At 45.0% G+C, this 23564-nt stretch overlaps 1 protein-coding gene across 2 annotated transcripts in view; it reads left to right on the forward strand.

The window, feature by feature from the left end:
* LOC115459847 (ADAMTS-like protein 5) overlaps nucleotides 1-23564 on the forward strand; it is a 105724-nt gene that overhangs the window by 71911 nt on the left and 10249 nt on the right. For both annotated transcript variants that reach the window (XM_030189646.1, XM_030189645.1), the window contains exons 9-11: nucleotides 12032-12195; nucleotides 14958-15129; nucleotides 21395-21493. In XM_030189646.1, the coding sequence (XP_030045506.1) occupies nucleotides 12032-12195; nucleotides 14958-15129; nucleotides 21395-21493 (435 nt within the window). The remainder of the gene's footprint in view (nucleotides 1-12031; nucleotides 12196-14957; nucleotides 15130-21394; nucleotides 21494-23564) is intronic.

Raw genomic sequence — 23564 nt, forward strand, 5'->3', positions numbered from 1 at the left:
ATAGAAATGCTAAATAGTAGTAGTAGTAGTAGTAGTCCTGGTTCTCTTCCTACCTCTCCCTCCGCACCTTCAGTGTTCACTCTGGTGGATCCTCTTCTACTTCTATCCCTCTGCCTGTCGGCGTACCTCAGGATTCTGTTCTTGGTCCCCTCCTCTTTTCTATCTACACTTCTTTCCTTGCTTCATTAATCTCATCCCATGGCTTTTCCTACCATCTCTATGCTGATGACTCCCAAATCTACCTTTCTACCCCTGATATCTCACCTTGCATCCAAACCAAAGTTTCAGCGTGCTTGTCTGACATTACTGTCTGGATGTCTCAACGCCACCTGAAATTAAATATGTCCAAAACTGAGCTTCTCATTTTCCCCCCCAAACCCACCTCCCCGCTCCCCCCGTTTTCTATTTCTGTTGATGGCTCTCTCATTCTCCCTGTCTCCTCAGCACGAAACCTTGGGGTCATCTTTGACTCTTCTCTCTCCTTCTCTGCTCATATCCAGCAGATTGCCAAGACCTGTCATTTCTTTCTTTACAACATCCGTAAAACCCACCCCTTTCTTTCCGAGCACTCTACCAAAACCCTCATCCACACCCTTGTCACCTCTCGTTTAGACTACTGCAATCTGCTTCTTGCTGGCCTCCCACTTAGTCACCTCTCCCCTCTCCACTCGGTTCAAAACTCTGCTGCCCGTCTTGTCTTCCACCAGGGTCGCTTTACTCATACTACCCCGCTCCTCAAGTCGCTTCACTGGCTCCCTATCCATTTTCACATCCTGTTCAAACTTCTACTACTAACCTATAAATGTACTCACTCTGCTGCTCCCCAGTATCTCTCCACACTCGTCCTTCCCTACACCCCTTCCCGTGCACTCCGCTCCATGGATAAATCCTTCTTATCTGTTCCCTTCTCCACTACTGCCAACTCCAGACTTCGCGCCTTCTGTCTCGCTGCACCCTACGCCTGGAATAAACTTCCTGAGCCCCTACATCTTGCCCCATCCTTGGCCACCTTTAAATCTAGACTGAAAGCCCACCTCTTTAACATTGCTTTTGACTTGTAACCACTCGCCTCCACCTACCCTCCTCTCTTCCTTCCCGTTCACATTAATTGATTTGATTTGCTTACTTTATTTATTTTTTGTCTATTAGATTGTAAGCTCTTTGAGCAGGGACTGTCTTTCTTCTATGTTTGTGCAGCGCTGCGTACGCCTTGTAGCGCTATAGAAATGCTAAATAGTAGTAGTAGTAGTCAGGGGCGTAGCCAGACAGCAGATTTTGGGTGGGCCTAGGCAAGAAGTGGGTGGGCACCAAGTGTTCTCCCCCCTACCTTCCACCAAACAAATATCTCAGCTGGTGGGAAAATGCTTCGCTTCACCTTGGCAATCTGAAGCAGGCATATGCTGAAAACTGAGCATTCATGGAGAGCAGAATTTTTGTTACCATCAGGGGGAAGTCTTCAGCTGGCTGAGCTTGGGATCCTCACCAGCTACCGCTAAACGTGTACTACTGTTGGGTGGGCTTGAGCCCACCCAAGCCCACCTGTGGCTACGCCACTGGTAGTAGTACATTGGACTTATACAGAGGCATTATCATGTCCTTTTTCTTGCTGGCCATTCCTCTCCCTATGCACCCAAGCATCCTTCTGGCTTTTGCCATCAACTTTTCTACCTGTTTGGCCACCTTAAGATCACGGGATATGATCACCCTCAAGTCGCACTCTTCTTTCACTCAAAGAAGTACTTCACCCCCTATATGGAGTTTTGCATACCAATTGCTTGACCCAGCATTTCTTCGCATTAAAACTTAATTGCAAACTTCTGGACCATTCCTCAAATTCTGCTAGATTCCTCCTCATGTTATCCACACCATCCTGGGTGTTTACCTTTTTATAGAGTTTGGCAGGGGTGGACTGAGGGTGGTCTGGGCACTGAGGGTGGTCTAGGTCCCCCCCCCCCCCCCCCCCGTTTAGCCGTTGCCCGACACTGCCTTGCCGCCTCAGCTGACACCTCTGCTACCCAGTCCTACCTGAGGAAAGAAAAAAATGGAAAGGAAGCCCTGGAAACGGAATCAAGGGAACAGATAGAGAACAGCAGAATCAGATACTGGGCCAGCATGATCAGAAAAACAAAGTCACCAGAAAACAAAGGTAGAAAAAATTATTTTCATTTTAGTGTTTGGAATATGTCCACTTTGAGAATTTACGTCTGCTATCATACTTTGCAGTATATAGCAACGTGCTTCTTTCTGTTTTTCTGGTATTGTGCTGCATGCATAGTCTAACTTCTTAGGATTTCAGGTTAATTTTTGAAGAATTTGAAGAGGGGCTATCTCTGTTCTGCATGTATGACTGCAAGGCCAAGTGTCTGAATAGGGATCTGTTTGTTAGGTTCTGAGATTTTGATAACACATTGTTTTTCAGAGTTGGCAAGACTGTCTGTTCTCCTAATTCCTGGTCTGTATGCTAATTTGGTTTGTGTCATTTTGGGTATACTGCAGAGATTTTTATTTTCCTGGTATAGGGCTTCTAAAACAAGACATCATGTTATGAGAATCAGGTTCTCAACGTTAAAAGTTTATATTTATTTACTTATTTATGGCATTTTATCCCACAATAAACATGAATTAGATTGGCACCTGGGAGCATTTAAATTTTTTTTTCCTGGAGAGAGTAATGCATTGCCGCCCCCCCCCCCCCCCCCCAAGGCTCTCTCCCCAACTATAGCCAGCTCTGCAATTTGGGGGGGGGGGGGTGCAGAGGTGGACCGGGGAGAGAGCCTATTGTTAAACATTTACCAGCATACCACTGGTTACGGAGGATGGGCAGACTGGATGGGCCATTTGGCCTTTATCTGCCATCATATTTCTATGTTTATATTAGTGGCAGCTATGCTTTGGCACACAAGAAAACTGTATTGGCACTGGAAGTTGCATTTGCAGGGATGTTCTTCTTTTCAATACCAACATCATTTAGCACATGTGCAGATGAACGTGAACACAAGTCAAAAGCACTGATACACAGCTTTTGCAAATCCCAATTTTGTCAACAGGCCAGCATTTCTTGGTTCCAGTAAACTTGCTACAGAAACAAACGGACTCTAGTGTGTATCATTCAAAACAGCTGATGTAATATCTTGTTTGAAGAAATTGGAGAAAAGCCCTCAGAAATCAAAGGCAAGGCGTCTTTGGTTTTGAACACTGTTACATTCAATTTTTGTATATGTATCCAGCATTTGATTTTTCGACCATTAGGCATAAAAACTCCACTAGCTCTTAAGAATACAAAAAAGTATAAGCATAAATTCTTTTTTTGATTTTTCTTTTAGTGAAGCTTATAGACATAAAGTGCCTTTACAACTACCTAAATCTTTTCCCATAAATCAACTCTAAATACGTCAATTTCCACTCAAATATCGCTAGAAACATCACTTAGCTGGATTTGAAGAAAAGCTAAGTGATTTTTTTTCTAAAGCTTCCAGCATGGTTACAGTGATGTCCTTGAACAGGCTAGGTCCTTGGGGGTGGGGTGGGGGTGAATGAGTATTCCAGAGTCGCATGAGGATATCCACAGGTGGAGACCCAGTTGGGTATAACAGGTAACAGTTATAGCTCTCAGATATGTTGCCGGCCTATACATGCAGAGAAGCACATCAGGTAAGGAATGCCAAAGCCCTTTTGGCATTAGCAAAGGGGGATATAGACAATATACATAATAGCTTTAAACTGTCGCTATTTGTCTCAGGAAAAGGACAGGTAGGATCTTGCCCAGATATCAAATGTGAAAGAGAGAGAAAAAGTATGTGTAGAGGCCTTCCACCCCTTCCTGTTGATCACATAGTGAAAATTGCCGTTTCGCAGAGCTGAAGATAGAGTGAAAGGTGGGAGTATTACTATCCTAAGAAATCCATTTGTACATGGACCTTACGAGACTGGGAGACTGGGCGGCTGGGCGGCTAAATGGCAGATGATGTTTAATGTGAGCAAGTGCAAGGTGATGCATGTGGGAAAAAAGAACCTGAATTATAGCTACGTCATGCAAGGTTCCACGTTAGGAGTTACGAACCAAGAAAGGGATCTGGGTGTCGTCGTCGATAACACACTGAAACCTTCTGCTCAGTGTGCTGCTGCGGCTAGGAAAGCGAATAGAATGTTGGGTATTATCAGGAAAGGTATGGAAAACAGGTGTGAGGATGTTATAATGCCGTTGTATCGCTCCATGGTGCGACCGCACCTTGAGTATTGTGTTCAATTCTGGTCGCCGCATCTCAAGAAAGATATAGTGGAATTGGAAAAGGTGCAGCGAAGGGCGACTAAAATGATAGCGGGGATGGGACGACTTCCCTATGAAGAAAGACTAAGGAGGCTAGGGCTTTTCAGCTTGAAGAAGAGACGGCTGAGGGGAGACATGATAGAGGTATATAAAATAATGAGTGGAGTGGAACAGTGGATGTGAAGCGTCTGTTCACGCTTTCCAAAAATACTAGGACTAGGGGGCATGCGATGAAACTACAGTGTAGTAAATTTAAAACAAATCGGAGAAAAGTTTTCTTCACCCAACGTGTAATTAAACTCTGGAATTCGTTGCCGGAGAAAGTGGTGAAGGCGGTTAGCTTAGCAGAGTTTAAAAAGGGGTTGGACGGTTTCCTAAAGGACAAGTCCATAAACCGCTACTAAACGGACTTGGAAAACTCCAAAATTCCAGGAATAACATGTATAGAATGTTTGTACGTTTGGGAAGCTTGCCAGGTGCCCTTGGCCTGGATTGGCCGCTGTCGTGGACAGGATGCTGGGCTCGATGGACCCTTAGTCTTTTCCCAGTGTGGCATTACTTATGTACTTATGTACTTATGTTTTCCACTTCCCAATACCCCCACAAGGCACACAGTGGAACTATAATTACTCTCAGGCTTTGCTAAAGCCCTGTCTCATTTGTGTGTGTCTGTTTGTGTCTCTGTTTTCAGCCCTTGCCTTTGTGATTAACCAAGACTATGAAGGCTTCCAAGAGGCTAGGATTTAAAAAAAATGTGATTGCTATGTTAATAAATACTGTATATAACAGGCTTGACCGAGTTCAGTCCTTGAGGGCTGCAAATTGGCCAGATTTTCAGGATTTCCCTAATGAATATGCATGAAAAAGATTTGAATATTGTGGAGGTAGTGTGCATGCAAATCTCTCTCATGCATATTCATTATCTATCCCTCTACTTTGACCTAATCTTCTTTTATCAAAATCAATACAGAATTTTTTTGTTTGTTACAAACACATTACTTTATTCAATTTAAACATAATTAATAAAAGTTTAACAATCTACTTATATAAGGACTATGTTCTGTATTATCACCTATGATACTCTGTATAGTTTCTTTAGACTTTCATGACCCATAAAAGTATATCGTCAATAAAGTCAGATGACTTATCTTGTCTTCATTCCAAACGACGAAATGTTACGTATTCCACCATATAGTTCATGAAAGAGTATCCATAATTGGTCCGATGATAAACAGAAAACAAAATCCAAAAAAAGGATGAAATTCACAATATCCTCGGGGTGGGTCAATATTCTCTGAAACAAATGACTCCATTCAAACCGGATCCTTCTGTCAGGTTTTCTTCACAGCGATGTTTAATTTCACATTCATACATATATATCCACAGATCTCAACACAGGCCGTGTTTCATTATAACTTCTTCAGGAGATCCTACATACAAATATATAACATCACTCAACACATCATCAGTCTCAAACCACACTACAAATAGTATTTTCTTAAGCTTCTTACCAGCCACATTAGAACACTGGGCTCAAAACAGGAAATCCTTTCTGATAGTATACATCGTCCTAATAGATTGAATGATCTAACTTTATGTGAACTACAGCTCTTATACAGACATCAATAATGCCCAATCAACCTCCTTATTAAGGCCATATGGGTGCACAGTCCTCCAATTAAAAATAAAGCGCTGCTCCCTTCGAATAAGTTCACGTTCTACATTACCATAACCACCCTGCATGCAATTAATGATAACAAACCGCAAATCATCTACTGAATGATTATGTTGTAGCCAATGGCTAACCAATGGTGTCTCTACTTTCTGTAATCGAATATTACTCAAATGTTGAGCAATGCGCAATTTAATTTTTCTTGTAGTTTCTCCTATATACCATAGCTGACAAGGACAGCATATGGCATAAACTACATTTTGTGTATTACAATTCGTATGAGATCATAACTCAAAATATCTATTTAAAGAATGTATCCAAATCCGATTAGTACATAGAGCATATTTACAGTACACACATGAATTACAACAAGTGTCCCCCCCCACTTCCTGATGACTATCACATCGGTAAAATTTTTTCTTTGATAGAATCTCACCTAAGTTTCTCTCACGATTACAAGCATATTCATTAGGGAAATCCTGAAAATCTGGCCAGTTTGCAGTGCTCAAGGACTGAACTTGGACAAGCCTGGTATATAGGGGAAAGGGAAGGGGGACTTGATATACCGCCTTTCTGAGGTTTTTGCAACTACATTCAAAGCGGTTTACATATATTCAGGTACTTATTTTGTACCAGGGGCAACGGAGGGTTAAGTGACTTACTCAGATTCACAAGGAGCTGCAGTGGGAATCCAACTCAATTCCCCAGGATCAAAGTCCACTGCAGTAACCACTAGGCTACTACTCCACTAGCAACTTTCCATTTAGAAGCCTGCTCTTGCAGATCAGCAACGCGGCCGCGCAGGCTTCTGTTTCTGTGAGTCTGACGTCCTGCACGAAGCCTGTGCGGCTGCGTTGCTGATCTGCAAGGGCAGGCTTCTAAATGGAACGTTGCTAGTGGAATAGCAACATTAACATTCCATGTAGAATCTCAAATAGTAGCAACATAATCTCAATAGTAGCAACATTCCATCTAGAATCTCAAATCTCCAATAGTAGCAACATTCCATCTAGAATCTCAAATAGGGAAAGGGAAATGGGACTTGATATACTGCCTTTCTGAGGTTTTTGCAACTACAGTCAAAGCGGTTTACATATATTCAGGTACTTATTTTGTACCTGGGGCAATGGAGGGTTAAATGACTTACCCACAGTCACAAGGAGCTACAGTGGGAATCGAACCCAGTTCCCCAGGATCAAAGTACACTGCAGTAACCACTAGGCTACTACTTCACTAGCAACATTGCATGTAGAAGCCTGCCCTTGCAGATCAGCAACGCGGCCGCGCAGGCTTCTGTTTCTGTGAGTCTGAAGTCCTGCACGTACGTGCAGGACTTCAGACTCACAGAAACAGAAGCCTGCGCGGCCGCGTTGCTGATCTGCAAGGGCAGGCTTCTACATGGAATGTTGCTAGTGGAATAGCAACATTCCTTGTAGAATCTCCAATAGTAGCAACAGAATCTCAAATAGGGAAAGGGAAATGGGACTTGATATACCACCTTTCTGAGGTTTTTGCAACTACATTCAAAGCGGTTTACATAATTCAGGTACTTATTTTGTACCAGGGGCAATGGAGGGTTAAGTGACTTGCCCAGAGTCACAAGGAGCTGCAGTGGGAACTACTTCTCCACTCCACTATAGGGATGTGCAGCCTGAAAATGTTGTGCATGCAAGTCAAACTAGTGCCGATACAGTTTTTGCAAATCCCAATTTTGTCAACAGCCCTGCATTTCTTGGTCCCAGTACACATGTCATTTACTGGAATGCTCATTTTCTTTGGGTGTTCCCCCATCCTTCTGTCATCACAGGAGAGGACATGAAACCACAATTTTTTAGGACCCCCCCTTCCACAGCCTCCCGGAAACAGACTATCCCCTTCCCTGCTGCCCCCAACCCACCCATAGACCCTCTGGGCCTACCTGAATGTCCCTGGTGATCTAGGGGGTCCGTTGGGGTAGGAGTGATGCCTGTTTTGCTCATGGCCACACTGAATCCAATATGGTGGCTGTGACTTTGTCCATAGTCTTGTAGTAAATAAGCATCATTCCTACCCCAACAGACCCCACTAGACCACCAAGGATATTAAGTTGGGGTTGGGGGGGGGTGTCTATTCTTGGGAGACCTGGATCATGGAGGGGGGGAACAAGCTGGTGAGGTCTTGTCCTGGATCTTGGCTGTGGCTGATGCCGCCTTGGCCACTAACCATGTGGTGGGCTGAATATCAGCCTTGGTTGCATTGCATGGGGGCAGGCAGTCTCTTGTCATTAGCAAATGTGTGTGTGTGTGTGTGTGTGTTATGAATGTATTCTCTATTCATCAGATAAGTATTGGCCTATGACTTGAAAGTAAATCACAAATGTTCTAGGTTAGTCTCAGCTGCTATCTCTTTTTTTCCCCTATAAGAAAGAATGCGATCTCATTGTTCAAATTCTCATTGCACTAGGCTGTTCCGTTCTTTTCTGGTTTCCTCAGTCTAATCCAAGTTTGCACCAGGAACTGGTTTTAAAGTGAACTCTTGGCACCAATTATGCATGTACATCTCTTACGTGCACCACAGTTGAGGTCTAGTACGTCTAGTAGCACTATAGAAATGATAAGTAGTAGTAGTAGTAGACTTTTCAAGATACATCCAAAGTAGTTAAAGGCATGAAGTAAAGACAGCTGGGAGAAGAAGATCAAGATCTTACCATTTCTCTGCCCCCAGTTTATTCACCTAAAATGTTGCTTTATCCATAGAACTGCCAGTATCAATCTCGCAAAAAAAGGTACAGTGCTATGAAAAAGTCCCTCTGCCCAGCATCATTACCCTCAGCTCTCTGTTTCCTTGTGCCCACGTGATATAGAAGGACTTGGGTACTAGGGAGAGGGCATCAGCCTGGCAGAATCTCCTGGTGCATGGCACATTGAGCACACACAGATCACACACTCTGAAAAACAGCCCTGGCTTAGCCCTATAAAAGAGCACGTTTTATCTAACAATCCTAGGGACTCGGGTTGAAGTCCTTTATCATCATCTGCTCACTTGTGTATCACTTTGAATCAGTGGCGTAGCCAGACTGCCAATTTTGGGTGGGCCTGAACCCAAAGTGGGTGGGCACAAAATTTTCTCTCTACCCCCCCCCCCCCCCCCCCCCAGCAAAATTTAGTCACATTCAGATACATTTGTCACACAGGGTAAAGTGCTGCTTTTCAGTGCATCAGATTTCAGACAATTTATTTAATAGCCTAATCCTTTTCAGTGAGCTTTCAGAGGCCAAAACCTCCTGCCTCAGGTCAGTATAATGCTGTTATGGTATCCTCTCTTGACCTAAGGAAGGAAGTATTGGTCTCTGAAACTTTATTAACACCATATTACTTTATCCTAAATTAAAAATAAAATTATTCTCTGTACCTTTGTTGTCTAGCCATTTACTTTTTCTAATTGTGTTGGTCCCAGTCAAGATTCTGCATTCCTTTGTCTTCTCTTAACTCTCTTGCCAGGGTTTCCTGTTCATTTGTAATTTTGCTCTCCTTTTTCTTTGTTTTCTTCAATTTATTTTTCTGTCTCACTCTCTGTCCAGATTTAATGAATTCTTACTATCCATTCTTTAATTTCCCTCTTTTTACTTCATCTACCTATCCCTTTTCATCTTTTCCTCACTTTTGTTCTCCCCATGCCCCTTCCTCTTATTCTCCAGTCTTTCATTAACTCTATCCTCTCCCCCTTTCTCTCCCTATCCTTTCAGTGTCTCTCCCTCTCTCTGAATCCAGCGTCTCCTCTTTCTCTCCCTAACCTTCCATCCAGCACCTTCCCTCTTTCTCTCCTACCCTTCCATCCAGTGTCATCCCTCTATCTCTCTCCATCCTTCCACCTATTACCAATCCATCCATCCATCGTCTCCCTCTATCTCCCCTTCCTTCTAGACAGTTATCTCTCTACCCTTTTCCATTCAGCATGTCCTCTCTCTCCCCCCATCCTACCAGTGGCTTTCCTCTTTCTCTTCCTACCCTTCCATCCAGCGTCTTCCCTGTTTCTGCTCCCTTCTTCCAGCATTTCTCCATTTGACCAGCCAAGGTCTCCCCCAGTTTCTCTCCAGCAGCTTCTCTCTCTTTCTCCTGCCATTTTCCATGTCCCCTCCTTCTCTTCCCCATCTTTCTACTCGTCTCTCTCTCTCTGTGTACCCCTCTTCCATCTAGCATATTCCCTCTTTCTGCCCCTCCTTCTAGCATTTTTCCTCTTTCACCCTCCTTTCATCCAGCATTTCTCCTCTTTGTCTCTCCATCTGACCAGTCAGGGTATCCCCCTTGTTCCCCTTCCTTCTCCCCAGCAGCCTGTCTCTCCCCTGCTCTTTTCCATGTCCCCTCTTTCTCTCCCCATCTCTCTCTGGCTCTCCCCTGCTCTTTTCCATGTCCCCTTTTTCTCTGGCTCTCCCCTGCTCTTTTCCATGTCCCTTCTCTCCCCATCTCCCACATGGCTCTGCCCTCTTTCTCTCCCCTGCTCTTTTCCATGTTCTCTCCCCATTTCTCTCTCTCTGGCTCTCCCCTGCTGTTTTCCATGTCCCCTCTCTCCCAATCTCTCACTATCTCTCTCTGTACTCTCCAGCGTCCTCTTCTTTTTTTCTCTCCCCTCTGCTCTCTCAGACACCCTTCCCCTACCAGCCACGTTTCCTCTCTCACTCTGGCCCTCTGAAGCAGGAGCAGCATCGTCAACACAAGAAGAAAATCAAGCGCGGGGCCGCCCGCAGCAGCCTTCACTCATGCGCTTTCGGCTCTCCCATCCTCTGCCCCCGCTGATGTCAATTTCCCGTTCCGGGAGCAGAGGACAGGCAGAGCCGACAGCGCATGACTGAAGGCTGCTGTGGGCGGCCCCGCGCTTGTTTTTCTTCTTATGCCGGCTGAATTGAAGTGGTGGCTCGGCGAAGCGCCTGTTTTTGTTCCTGCTGCTGCTCAGGAGAGAAGCGGCGGCAGCAGTTGCAGCAGTGGAGTTCAGCGGGAGACCGGGAGATGACCCGCCAAAGCGGGATGCGGGAGACTTGGCACGAAGGTGGAGAAGATGTCGGATCATGGATGGGCGGGCCTGGAGGGAAAGTGGGTGGGCCTGGGCCCACCCAGGCCCACCCGTGGCTACACCCCTGCTTTGAATAGTCTCAGCCCCCTCTATGTATAAGTTTAGATCGGAAGTTTTTTGAGAACGAGACTTGCCTTGTACAGTGCTGTGTTCACTGATGGCGCTACTTCAATGTGAGCCCTTGCAATTAGAGCTGTTGTTACCTATTTTAGCTGTATCGGCCGAGGAGACTGTTGACTCCTCTGAAAATGGTGTCAGTGGTACAGATTAGTGAAAGGAAATCCAGGTACAGTGTGCCTTTACTGCTTGTTAGGAGAGTTACACCCTGATGTTGGCAACGTAAACATGTTTCTGTTCCAACAACTCTGGAAAGTGTTGTCATGTTGCTGAAGCGGTGATATATAAGAGGAATTGAGATGTGCTGGTAGAACTCTTTTTATTGAAGCGATAATAGATTACTTTAGGAAAATATTTTCTCACTGTGCAATCTCTAATCAGTGGATAGTTTGGCAAAGCAAGCGTTCGCCTCGGTACTGTTTTCTTTGTTCTATTTTTAACTCTGTGTGTGTGTGTGTGTGTGTGTGTGTGTGTGTGTGTGTGTGTGTTTGTCTCCCTTTTTCTCTGTGAAATATCCATCAAAAGGAATGTTAAGTTCTGAGGCCTATTAGGGGTATGAACAGAAGCAGAAAACTGCAAGTCATAAGCTTTTGCACATAGGAGAGCAAACACAGCATCTTGTTCCAAAAAAGGAAATATATCTCCAGGTTGAAACCTGAATTTACTTTGTATTTTTGGGGGAGAATAGCACGTCACTTTTCTCTGTCTGCAGACCATTTTGTTAAGGTTCTTTCCTATAGCCCAATCTGGCATGTGTGTGTATATATATATATATATATATATATATATATATATATATATATATATATATATATATATATATATATATATATATATATTGGGAAAGTTGCAAACCTATAGAGCCACTGGTGGATGTACAAATGGATTTCTTAGGATAGTAATACTCCCACCTTTCACTCTATCTTCAGCTCTGCGAAACGGCAATTTTCACTATGTGATCAATGGAGACTGGTCGATCAACTGGCCTGGAGTCTACAGTGTGGCAGGAACAAAGGTTCTATATCGTCGGTCTGCAGACAACCAGGAGAGCTTTGAGGCAACAGGGCCCACTGAGGAGAATCTATATGTTATGGTAAGCGATGCACCTCCACACTGTTAGAGGTTGTCATTTTGGGACCTGGCACCACATGGGCAGGATTCACTGGGCATAGCTCCTGTCCAGAAAAAAAACCCTAGATCAACAGGGACATTTTGAAGTAGGTCTGGGGGTGGCTCTGTTTATGTTTGGGGGGTTGAAATGGGGTGCCAATTATATTGGGGGGGGGGTTCAGGAGGGAAAGTGTATCTGGGATTCTGATCTTGGGTCAGGGGTGCTGCTTATGTTGGGCATGCTAAGGAATGGGGTGCTGTGTATGTTGGAAGTTCTTAGATATAACCATCCAATATTTAGCCCACGGCTTGGCTGGCTAAATGGCAACAGGTTGAATAGTGCACTTACCCACAATTCATTCTGGCCACAGGCAGAGACCGGCTATTACCCGAATATTCAGTGCTGAGTGCTGGCACTGACTATCCCTTGATTGCAGACAAGAAGAGATTTGATCCCATTTGTGTCAGCACAGATCAATTTCAAGGTTTTATGTTTGCCACTTAAAGCTTTTTGGTTATCAATAGAAATCAAACAAAATAAAACATGGAAAAGAAAATAAGATGATACCCTTTTTATTGGACATAACGTAATATATTTCTTGATTAGCTTTCGAAGGTTGCCCTTCTTCCTCAGATCGGAAATAAGCAAATGAGGTAGCAGATAGTATATATGAGAGAAACATCAAAGCATTACTTTGACTGTCTGACAGAGTGGGAGGGTGGGGGTATGCATGGGGACATCAAAGCATTTCATTGATATTCTAACAGGATGAGTGTTGGTAGGTGAGAGGAGGGTAATAAACAGAGAAATAAACAGAGAAATACAGCTTTATGGTTTATAATGGGTTAGAAAACCCAGATCCTTATTAAGTCCTGTTTGTTGGGTGTCAAAATATTCAATCATTCTTATTTCAAAGGTCTTACGTTCCTGTATTGTTTTAAAATTACCTTTCAGTATTCTTACTGTGAAATCACTGGTGCAGTGTTCTGGTCTTGTGAAGTGTTGGCCCACAGGGGTGGGGGCTTGACTGGCACAGGCTATTTTCATGTGATGTCTGTGCAGATTGAATCTTGTCTTAAGCATCTGGCCTGTTCTCCAATATAGCATCCTTAGTTACATTTTTTACACTGAATGATATATACCACATTGGAAGATGAGCATGTAAAATAGTCCTTTATGTTGAATATTTTTCCTTTGTGAATGACTGTGGGGTCTTGTGAAATGTTTTGGCATAGTTTGCAGCTGGCTGTGTTACAGGGAAACGTGCCCTTTTCTTTTTCCGTCTGTGTTGGAAGTTTACTTCTGATCAGCTTGTGTTTTAAATTTGGTGGCTGTCGGAAGGCCAGCACTGGTGGGGATGGGAATATCTCTTTCAGTAATTCATCTTCCTGGAGTAGTGGCTGTAGGTCTCTTATGATTTTCCTCAGTTTCTCCAGCTCTGGGTTGTATGTCACTACAAGGGGAATTCTGTCTGTGGCTTTTTTTTCTTTGTACTGTAGCAGATTTTCCCTGGGTGTTTTGAGGGAGGAGGCAATATTCTTGGATATTATTTTGGGGTTGTAGCCTTTCTGTTTTAAGGATGCAGTCAGGGTTTCAAGGTGTCTGTCTCTATCCTCTGGGTCCGAGCAGATACGGTGGTATCTTGTGGATTGGCTGTAAATGATGGATCTTTTTGTATGTGAAGGGTGGAAGCTGGAGTTGTGGAGGTAGTTGCACCTGTCTGTGGGTTTCTTGTATATAGATGTTTGTATACAGCCATCACTGATTGAGACTGTGGTGTCCAAAAAATGTTGGTTGAGAGTTCCCAGTTATCTTTCTGCTGTAATCGATAAATATGTTCCACCTAGGAAATAGCAATCTTCACAACTAACTTTATTGGAACGTCCTCCTTTATCCATGGTCAAGTTGACATCTACCACGAAAGGAGCATTTTGTTACTTTGGTCCTTTGTTGAGGAATCAGTTGCTTGAAGATATCAGGTGCATGGGGAAATATTTGCAGTTTTGTAAGGCTGTGAAGACTAGGCTCTATGTTCAGTGTTTTGAGTAATTTCAATGAAAGAGATTGTTATTTCTGTATCACGTACGTTAAATTGATGAAAACTTTGTATTTTGAGATGTTTTATGTATGTTTTAATAATTGTGAATTGTTTTGGTGCCTTTGAGCATACATGTGGTATAGCAAATGAATGAATCAAAGTAAATTAAAGTCTGCCCGTGACAGTCAGCATTTAAAAAAACTCTGACCGCTCCCATAATTGCTTTTCTCCCTTTTGATATAGTATATAGTTATATGTAAACCGCTTTGAAAGAAGCAGTATAGACACTTTCATTATCAATACATGATTGAATGAACAATCCAACAGCATTTTACTCTCTAATTTCAAACTTAAGATGTCCTCCCCTCCCCTCCCTATTGAGATACACAGCACTCACACTCAGCATATTTATTTTTATTTTATTATTTATTTATTTATTGGGATTTATTAACCGCCTTTATGAAGAGATTCACCCAAGGTGGTGTAGAGTAGGTACAGTTTAACATCAAACTTACAATTTTGTTAACAGCATAACAATAGTAAAATGTATAAGTATAAACAGAAATACAATGAAAGATGAAAACTTGAAAACAGCAAATTGAAACCTAATGATAAGACTACCATGAAACAGGGCGAGTGACTTGCACAACCACTTCATCCACCCAACTAGATTGCTCTTTCCTTCCCTCTTTCCGCTCCTCTACAGGTTCTTTTCACAGAGCAGAATTCTGGGATTGAGTATGAATACTGGCTTCCTAATGACCACTACAACGATCACTACAGAAACCGCAGCCCACTTCTTCCAAAGCACCCTGAAGCAACCACTTCATCACATGAAGTTTCCACTACACAACCTGCTCCCAGGACAAGCAAAGTGGGTGAGGCAATAGTACAACCTACTGTTTTGTGATCATCATTAAGAATCCCTGCCCCCCCTGAAAGACAGTAACATTCATCACAGAATCGGGGGCACCTGGCACTTTGGACTGAAAGAAGACTGTAGGGTTTGATGGTAGAACTGTATGGAAGTAGTTTCCAAACCAGTTCTCAAGTATACCCTTAGCCCCTTGGTATTCACTCCCAGTCCTCAAGGGCTCCCAAAAGATCCGGTTTTCAGGAAATCTCTAATGAATGTGCATCAAAACATTATAACCACCTCACAATACAAAAATCACATCCTGAATCTTTATTAACACACATTGAGTCATAAAAACCAAACACACTTGCAACCTAGTACCACAACCCCACTTGACTACCCCCGGAGCAGTCTAAATGCTGAATCAAGACACCTAATGCTGCATACACCATGCACAAGTCTGTATTCATATGATACCTCAAAGACAAATGTCATTGAAGGAAAAATCTTCATCAATCACTAGCCGGTATGTCCCATCAACAGCAGCATGAGTTGGAATGTTCACAGGCATATCCAGAAAAGTTCACGAAAAGCAATTTGAACCCTTATAATCATAGCAGCTCAACAGGGGAACTCAAGAGGCGGGGCCAAACCAGCCATAGTGCTGTCTATGCAACTCGTGTCCAGGCTCTACACAATATCATATTTCACCATATGGCATCTTCAGGAGCCAGAACTCAAAACAGTCATTAAAACAATGCTCAGACCACACCTTGGTGGAGTAAAAACATCAGTGGCTAACCATCACCCTCTGCTTGGGGTAGCTGCTCACTCTTTTTACTCCACAGTGGTGTGGTCTGAGCATTGTTTAAATGGCTGGTTATAATGTTTTGATGTATTGATTTTATACCACTTTTTAGATTGTGAACCCAGTTTTTTTGATATCATATAATAAATATGCATGAGAGAGATTTGCATACTTATTACTTGCTCTTTATGCAAATCTCTCTTTGCATATTCAGTAGGGATATCCTGATAACCGGACCTGTTGGCGGCTCCTTATGGACTGGGAGTGAATATCACTGCCCTAGTCAGTTTGATGTTTAGGATATCCCTAATAAATATGCCGAGATTGGGTGGCAGAGCCGGTGGTGGGAGGCGGGGCTGGTGGTTGGGAGGCGGGGATAGTGCTAGGCAGACTTATATGGTCTGTGCCAGAGCCGGTGGTGGGAGGCGGGGCTGGTGGTTGGGAGGCGGGGATAGTGCTGGGCAGACTTATACAGTCTGTGCCCTGAAAAAGACAGGTACAAATCAAAGTAAGGTATACACAAAAAGTGGCATATATGAGTTTATCTTGTTGGGCAGACTGGATGGACCGTGCAGGTCTTTTTCTGCCGTCATCTACTATGTTACTATGTATACAATAGATTTGCATACTCTGAAGGCTGTGTATGCATTTTCATTATCCAATGCATATTTATTATGGATATCCTTAAAACTACAGATCTTCCAGGACTTGGTTGAGATCCACACTACTCTGTGGTAACCAGTGCAAAGATTCTGTGGATCTTGAAAGAAGAGTTAATACAATTTGGCTAAATGAATAATGGCCAGTGGGGGAGTTAGCAAAGATTGAAATTCAATTTGAGATGTGAATAGGACATTCAGAGAATTAATTGAAACCTCATGGAGATGCCAACTGGAGAGGAATCAGTGTGCCATATAGGAACCTCCACTGCAGAGATGATTCCATTGGAGGAGCTCTATGGTGCCATCTGCTGGAAAAGAAAACGAGAACCATAAAAGCTAGCTCTGTAAAATTTGATATTAAAACATTATCCTCAATGTAGCCACAATAGTAATTCTTGAAACACGTGGAGGGGGATAATCGAACGGGGATGACCATCTCTAAGGACGCCCATCTCTGAGGACGTCCCCGCGAAGGGGCGTGACATCCCCCATTATCGAAACAAGATGGGCGTCCATCTTTCGTTTCGATAATATGGTTGGGGACACCCAAATCTCAACATTTAGGTCGACCTAAGAGATGGTCGACCTTAGGGATGGGCGACCTCGGTTTCCCCGGATAATGGAAACCAAGGACGCCCATCTCAAAAACTACCAAATCCAAGCTATGTGGTCGTGGGAGAGCCAGCATTCATAGTAAACTGGTCCCCTCACATCCCAGGACACCAACTGGGCACCCTAGGGGGCACTGCAGTGGACTTCAGAAATTGCTCCCAGGTGCATAGCTCCCTTACCTTGGGTGCTGAGCCCCCCAACCCCCCCCCCAAAACCCACTCCCCCACAACTGTACAACACTACCATAGCCCTTATGAGTGAAGGGGGGCACCTACACGTGGGTACAGTGGGTTTCGGGTGGGTTTTGGAGGGCTCACATTTACCACCACAAGTGTAACAGGTAGGGGGGATGGGCCTGGGTCTGCCTGCCTAAAGTGCACTGCACCCACTAAAAACTGCTCCAGGGACCTGCATACTTCTGTGATGGAGCTGGGTATGACATTTGAAGCTGGCATAGAGGCTGGAAAAAAATGTTAAAAAAAATTTTTTTTTTGGTTGGGAGGAGGTTGGTGACCACTGGGGGAGTAAGGGGAGGTCATCCCCAATTCCCTCCGGTGGTCATCTGGTCAGTTCGGGCACCTTTTCGAGGCTTCATTGTGAAAAAAAGGAACCAAGTAAAGTCGGCCAAATGCTCATCAGGGACGCCCTTCTTTTTTCCATTATTGGCCGAGGACACCCACCTTCGGTACACTGCCAACACGCCCCCAGGAACTTTGTTCGTCCCTATGACTGAAAGCAGTTGAGGACACCCCAAATCAGCTTTCGATTATGCCGATTTGGGCGACCCTGAGAGGACGCCCATCTCCTGATTTGTGTTGAAAGATGGGCGCCCTTCTCTTTCGAAAATGCCCCTGATAATAAATCATATCCTTGGTAGTCCAGCAGTTGGAAGAACATATATGATTTTCTAGACTCTGCACTGCTGGCTTTACCCAAGTTCAGCAGCGAGAGCTCCAGGGAAGCCACTCTGCACAATTGCCATTATATTAACCAGTTATGTGCATAACTTTGGGTGTGAACACTTATACTAGCTAAATGGCTAATATAAAGGCTTATGCCTAGCTGTAGGCAGTTAGGTGTGTAACTGCATGTGTTTTATAAGATGTGCGCGTAAGTGCAAGGCACATCTCCGACCTGCCTAAGCCCCTCCCAGTTCCACACCCCACTTGCAATTGCATGCACATTTTGTAGAATACTGACTAAGGGCAGTTACACATGTTAACTGCTAATAAGGGCCAATTAGTGCTAATTAATACCAATTATTGCCAATTAGCCTCTAATTGTTCAAATGTTATGTGCGTAACTAACTTTATTCTACAATATAACTTGCACAAGTTTATAGAATAAGGGGGAATGAGGCAGGGGCGTAGCCAGACACTCAATTTTGGGTGGGCCTGGGCCCAAGATAGGTGGGCAGAAGAACCTCACCCCGTCCCACAGGTGATTTGGTCTCTCCTCTCGCCTGCATGCCATAAGGTCTCTCAAACATCCCCCCTCTCCCGTATACCTTTTAAATAGCAGATTTTCACCAGCAGCGAGCAGCAACTAATACACACTGCTCATGTTGGCCCCACACCCTTCCCTCTGATGCAGCTTCCTGTTTCCGCCTAGGCAGAAATACATCAGAGGGAAGGTTGTGGGGCCGGTGCGAGCAGTATGTAGGTCACTGCTCACTGCAGGCGAAGATCTGCTACTTACAAGGTATGCAGGAGGGACACTTGTTGGGAGTTTTCGGCTGGTGGGGCTTGGGGATCCCTGCCAGCCACATCATAGGTATGCTGCTACTGGGTGGGCCTGAACCCAAAGTGGGTGGGCCTGGGCCCACCCAAGCCCACCCTTGGCTACGCCACTGGAATGAGGGTAATTTTAGAAGCAATTTGAGCACGTGGAACAGTACTTTATGTAGAGGCTGGCTGAATTTCAGATTTGGCACCAAAACTGACCCTGCATATTCTGGGTGCCATTCTCAAAATGGCTGCCAGGACAAACTGCAGCAGTCTCAGCAGCCATCTTGATTCAGCAGCAGCAGGCAGGAATGAGTGGGCCCCATTCCTGCCCCCAAAGAGGCCACTTTACCACCAGGGTTTGCTAAGGTAGGCCTGAGAAGGGCCTACAGGGTGGTTGGGCAGCCCAGGAGACCAGGTCTCTGCCAGGGAGGGGCGGTGGCGAAACCTGCTTTCTGTGGGGTGGGGGTGCAGCAGTACATATTTTCTGCTGGCAGGGTGGCAGGCAGGGAGGGCAAGTCATTTTCGGTGTCGGCTTTGGTTCCGGCCGAAACCGAGCAGTGAATTTCGGCCATGGATTCGGTTTCAGCCAGAACCAAAACCACTGGTTTTGATCGGTCTCTAGCTTTATGTACTCGAGGAAGGATTTATCAAATTGCACAGCTGTATCTACACGTAAAAGTCGGCACTTAGAACACATCTGATGGAAGTAATTCTTTAAGGTATGCACTAATATTTATGCACAAGTCGTGCATGAACAGGAAATGTCTAGAATACTAACATATTTATTTATCTGTTACATTTGTGTCCCATATTTTCCCACATATTTGCAGGCTCAATGTGGCTTACATAGTACCGTAAAGGCATTCGCCAAGTCCGGTAGGGGATGAGTAAAAAAGATGTTATAGTGGGATGGGGAAGATAAGATTCAGTCAAGTTGGGTTAGAGGTAGAAGGGTTTGTTAATGTCCAGTACGATCTTTGCTAGTGAAGTGTTGCAGGGTTGAGGCATTTAAGTTGGGTCAGTTGGGTATGCCTTTCCGACTAGGGGAGCCTTTAATCATTTTCAGAATTTTAGGTGATCGTAAGTTGTTTTCACCACGTGTGGCAGTGCGTTCCTCAGACGCATGCTTATGTAAGAGAAGTTGGACGCATGGGTAGTCTTGTATTTTAGTCCTTTGCAATTTGGGTAGTGGAGATTCAGGTAAGACCGTGATGAACTAGTGCTATTTCTGATTGGGAGATAAATGTGCTGAATATGCACCTATGCACTATTCGGTATATATATGCATATGTTTTATTGCGCATATTTGACAGGTGAGCACACATATGGGCAGAGTGTGGGCAGGACTGACACTTATGCTTGTGTCAGCGCATAACCTTTTATGTTGTGCAGTAGCAACATTACCAGTTACCTCTGTGACCTTGAAAACATAACCGGTTAGTATTCTGATGCTGTTACAGTGACCAGTTTCTTTTGCCATTTTGGCATTTGTGGTGGTGTGGGGGGGAGGGGGGGCAAAAACCACCAGGGGATTACGGTGGCAACCCCCCCCCCCCCCCCCCACCACCACCACCAAAATTCCCTCCAGTGGAGTACTGTTCAATAGCAGCTGTAACTCCCAATGGATAGATGTTTAGACCAGGGTCATAGCTACGTGGGGCCAGGGGGGCATGGGCCCCCACAGATTACACCCTGGCCCCCCTTACATTTGACCCCCCGCCCTGCTGCCGCCCGCCCTGCCACCGCATCAGGTACCTTGTTTGCTGGTGGGGGTCCCCAAACCCCGCCAGCCGAAGAGTCTTCTTCAGCGCTGGTTGACTCCAGCACCTTCGTTGTGTCTGTTTCTGACGCCTTACGTCCTGCACAGGGCTACATGCATACTCTTCGGCTGGCGGGGATTGGGGACCCCCACCAGCAAACAAGGTACCTGATGTGGCAGCGGGGTGGGCGGGCAGTGGGGGGGGGGGGGGTTGCAGGGGGGATCCAAAGTGGCGGGGGGGTCGGCGGCGGGGGAAGCGGCTGAACAGTGCTCCCCCACCTCGGGCTCTGGCCCCCCCTCCTGCCGAGGTCTGGCTACGCCCCTGGTTTAGACCCCTTCTGCAATGGAGACTAAAACGTCTATCAACTTTCCATGCCTTTGTTCCTCCCAAGACACACCCAGACCACACACTCTGCCATTTGCACGCACTTGAGTCTGATTCGCGCGTATCCCGGCTTTGTAAAATGGGAACTCAGACGTTTCTGCAAGATAAACATTTAAGTGCCGGTTTATGCACATGTCAAACTTGAACAGTTTTTGTAAAATGAGAGTCATTGTATATTAAGGATGCCACCCCCTCACGCAGCACTTTCATGTGATCATGCATACCCAACTAAATTTACACTGACACCCGCAGACTGAAACCTTTTCCTTACAGCAGTGCTAAATGTTAGTGACTGGGGAGCAAAAGGTTGATTCTCTCTATTTGCTCCCCGCAGTGTTGTGGAAGCCTGCAGTTCCCATAAACCCACATCCTCAGCCACGCCTGCAGCGAGAGAACGCAGAGACCAACGACATCCTGGAAGACCCCAGGCTAGGTATGGAACCTGTCTTTCTGACTTTTGGGGAGAGGTAGGAGGGATCACGTTGCACCACTGCAAGGGTAGGGCTTTGACCAAATTTTGCTTATCTGTTTACTTCCACTCTGTCACCTTTGATCCAACTGAGGGCTTTCAGGGGCCAGACTTCGCAGATAAAGCACATTTATCTTGAAAGAATTTCAGAATGTTTAATCTTTTGTCAAGAACAAGAAAAGGGGAGAGGCAACCGGTACCACAAGCTCAAGTCCGAAAACACCAAAGTAGGGACATCAAACAGCCTCCCAAAACAAATCAAGGTTCAAGGTTGTCTTTATTTGATGAAACGCTTAGGGCAGTGCTGTCAAAGCGATTTACATATTAAGTAGCCGGTACATAGTGCTAGTAAGTTACAGATTAAATATAAAACAAACAGAAATATAATTAAATTAACAGCAAAACCAATACAAAATATTAATAGATTAGCATACCCACTACATCTCCCAGGATCTTAGGCTAAAGCGGTTCAACAGAGCAATCAGATTGAATAGAAAAAAAATTAATTATCCAAGAGGATACCCCAAAAGTAAACAGAAAAGTCGACCTTTTTTCGAACATCAAGTTAAATCATGTCTCGACACGGGAGCCTGCCTCAGGAGTCAAAGTTTCTTGGTCACTCCTCTGTAAAATTATTACTGGTAATGCACTGAAAATGCTAGCAGGTGTTACAGTAAGAAGGAGCAATGTATGTGTACATCTTCAGATATAACGGACAAAGTCGCCGGGGCATCTTTTTTCCCCGCACTCAGTGGCGTAGGAAGGGGGGAGGGGCGGTCCGCCCCGGGTGCACACGCTCGGGGGTGCCGACCCCTCTGGCTCCCTGCTCTCTCTGCCCCGGAACAGGTTACTTTCTGTTCCGGGGCAGAGAGAGCAGGGAACCAGCGGGTGCCAATGCAGCTCCGAGTGACGTGCACTCGGGGCGGATCGGCCCTCCCGCAGGTAAGAATGTGGTCCCGGGGGGGGGGGGTGTTGCGCTCCGGGGGGTGGGGGGGTCGCGCCGTGCTGCACCCAGGGGGGAGGGTGCGCAGCGGCGACCCGCCCCGGGTGCCATTAGCCCTCGCTACGGCACTGCCCGCACTGACAGAATTAGACGCTATCGGCAACTTTGCCCATTATATCTGAATATATACACATACATTGCTCCTTCTTGCTGTAATACGTGCTATCATTTTCAGTGCATTACCAGTAATAATTTTACAGAGGAGTGACTAAGGGGCTTTGATTCCTGAGGCAGGCATTTCAGGCTGAAACACGGTCCTTTGTCGAGTCTTGGTTTAACCTGATGTTCAAATAAAGGTTGACTTTTGTGTTTACCTTTGGAGTCCCCTCTTGGATTTGTTTTGGAAGGCTATTTGACGCCTCTACTTCAAACTTTTGGCAAGAACATTCTGGCATTTGGCCAGAAACAAATCCACAGAGCAGTCTCCTGTGGAAACCACCCAGCTGTTATCACATACCATGTGTTTAAGAAATGGGGAGTGTTTGTTCATTCTCTCTTTGTAGGCATGAGTCAGACTTCTAGTTCTCATGTTTTCCCTTTACTACTAATGTTTCCACACTGAAGTTACTGCTTCAGCTCAGTGATCATTCAAGCAGTCTGCATAGCAAAGCCTGAATATTAATTTGATAGATCGTAAACCTTCTGTGGAGTGGAGGAATAGCCTAATGGTTAGAGCACTGGCCTTGTCGTCCAGGGGAGCCCAATTCAATTCCCACTGCTGCTCCCTGTGATCTCAGGAAAATCACTTAACCCTCCATTGCCTCAAGTACAAAATTCAATTCTGAGCCCAACAGAGAAATTATCTAGTGTACCTGAATGTAATTCACCTTGACCTACTACTGAAAAAAGTGCGAGTAACATCCAAGTAAATAAATAGTCAGTAGACTAAGGGGGGAAGTTATCAATGTGGGCTACCATTAAGATGGGTTATTTTACTCTTAATCCTAGCAGTGCCGGCAGAACGTGGTAAGCAGAATATGCCCGGTGGGGGAGGGGGGCGCCAACATTCGGGGGGTGCCAGAGACTGCCATG

The sequence above is a fragment of the Microcaecilia unicolor genome, chromosome 1 (assembly GCF_901765095.1).
Source record: "Microcaecilia unicolor chromosome 1, aMicUni1.1, whole genome shotgun sequence".
In the NCBI taxonomy this organism is placed as follows: domain Eukaryota; kingdom Metazoa; phylum Chordata; class Amphibia; order Gymnophiona; family Siphonopidae; genus Microcaecilia; species Microcaecilia unicolor.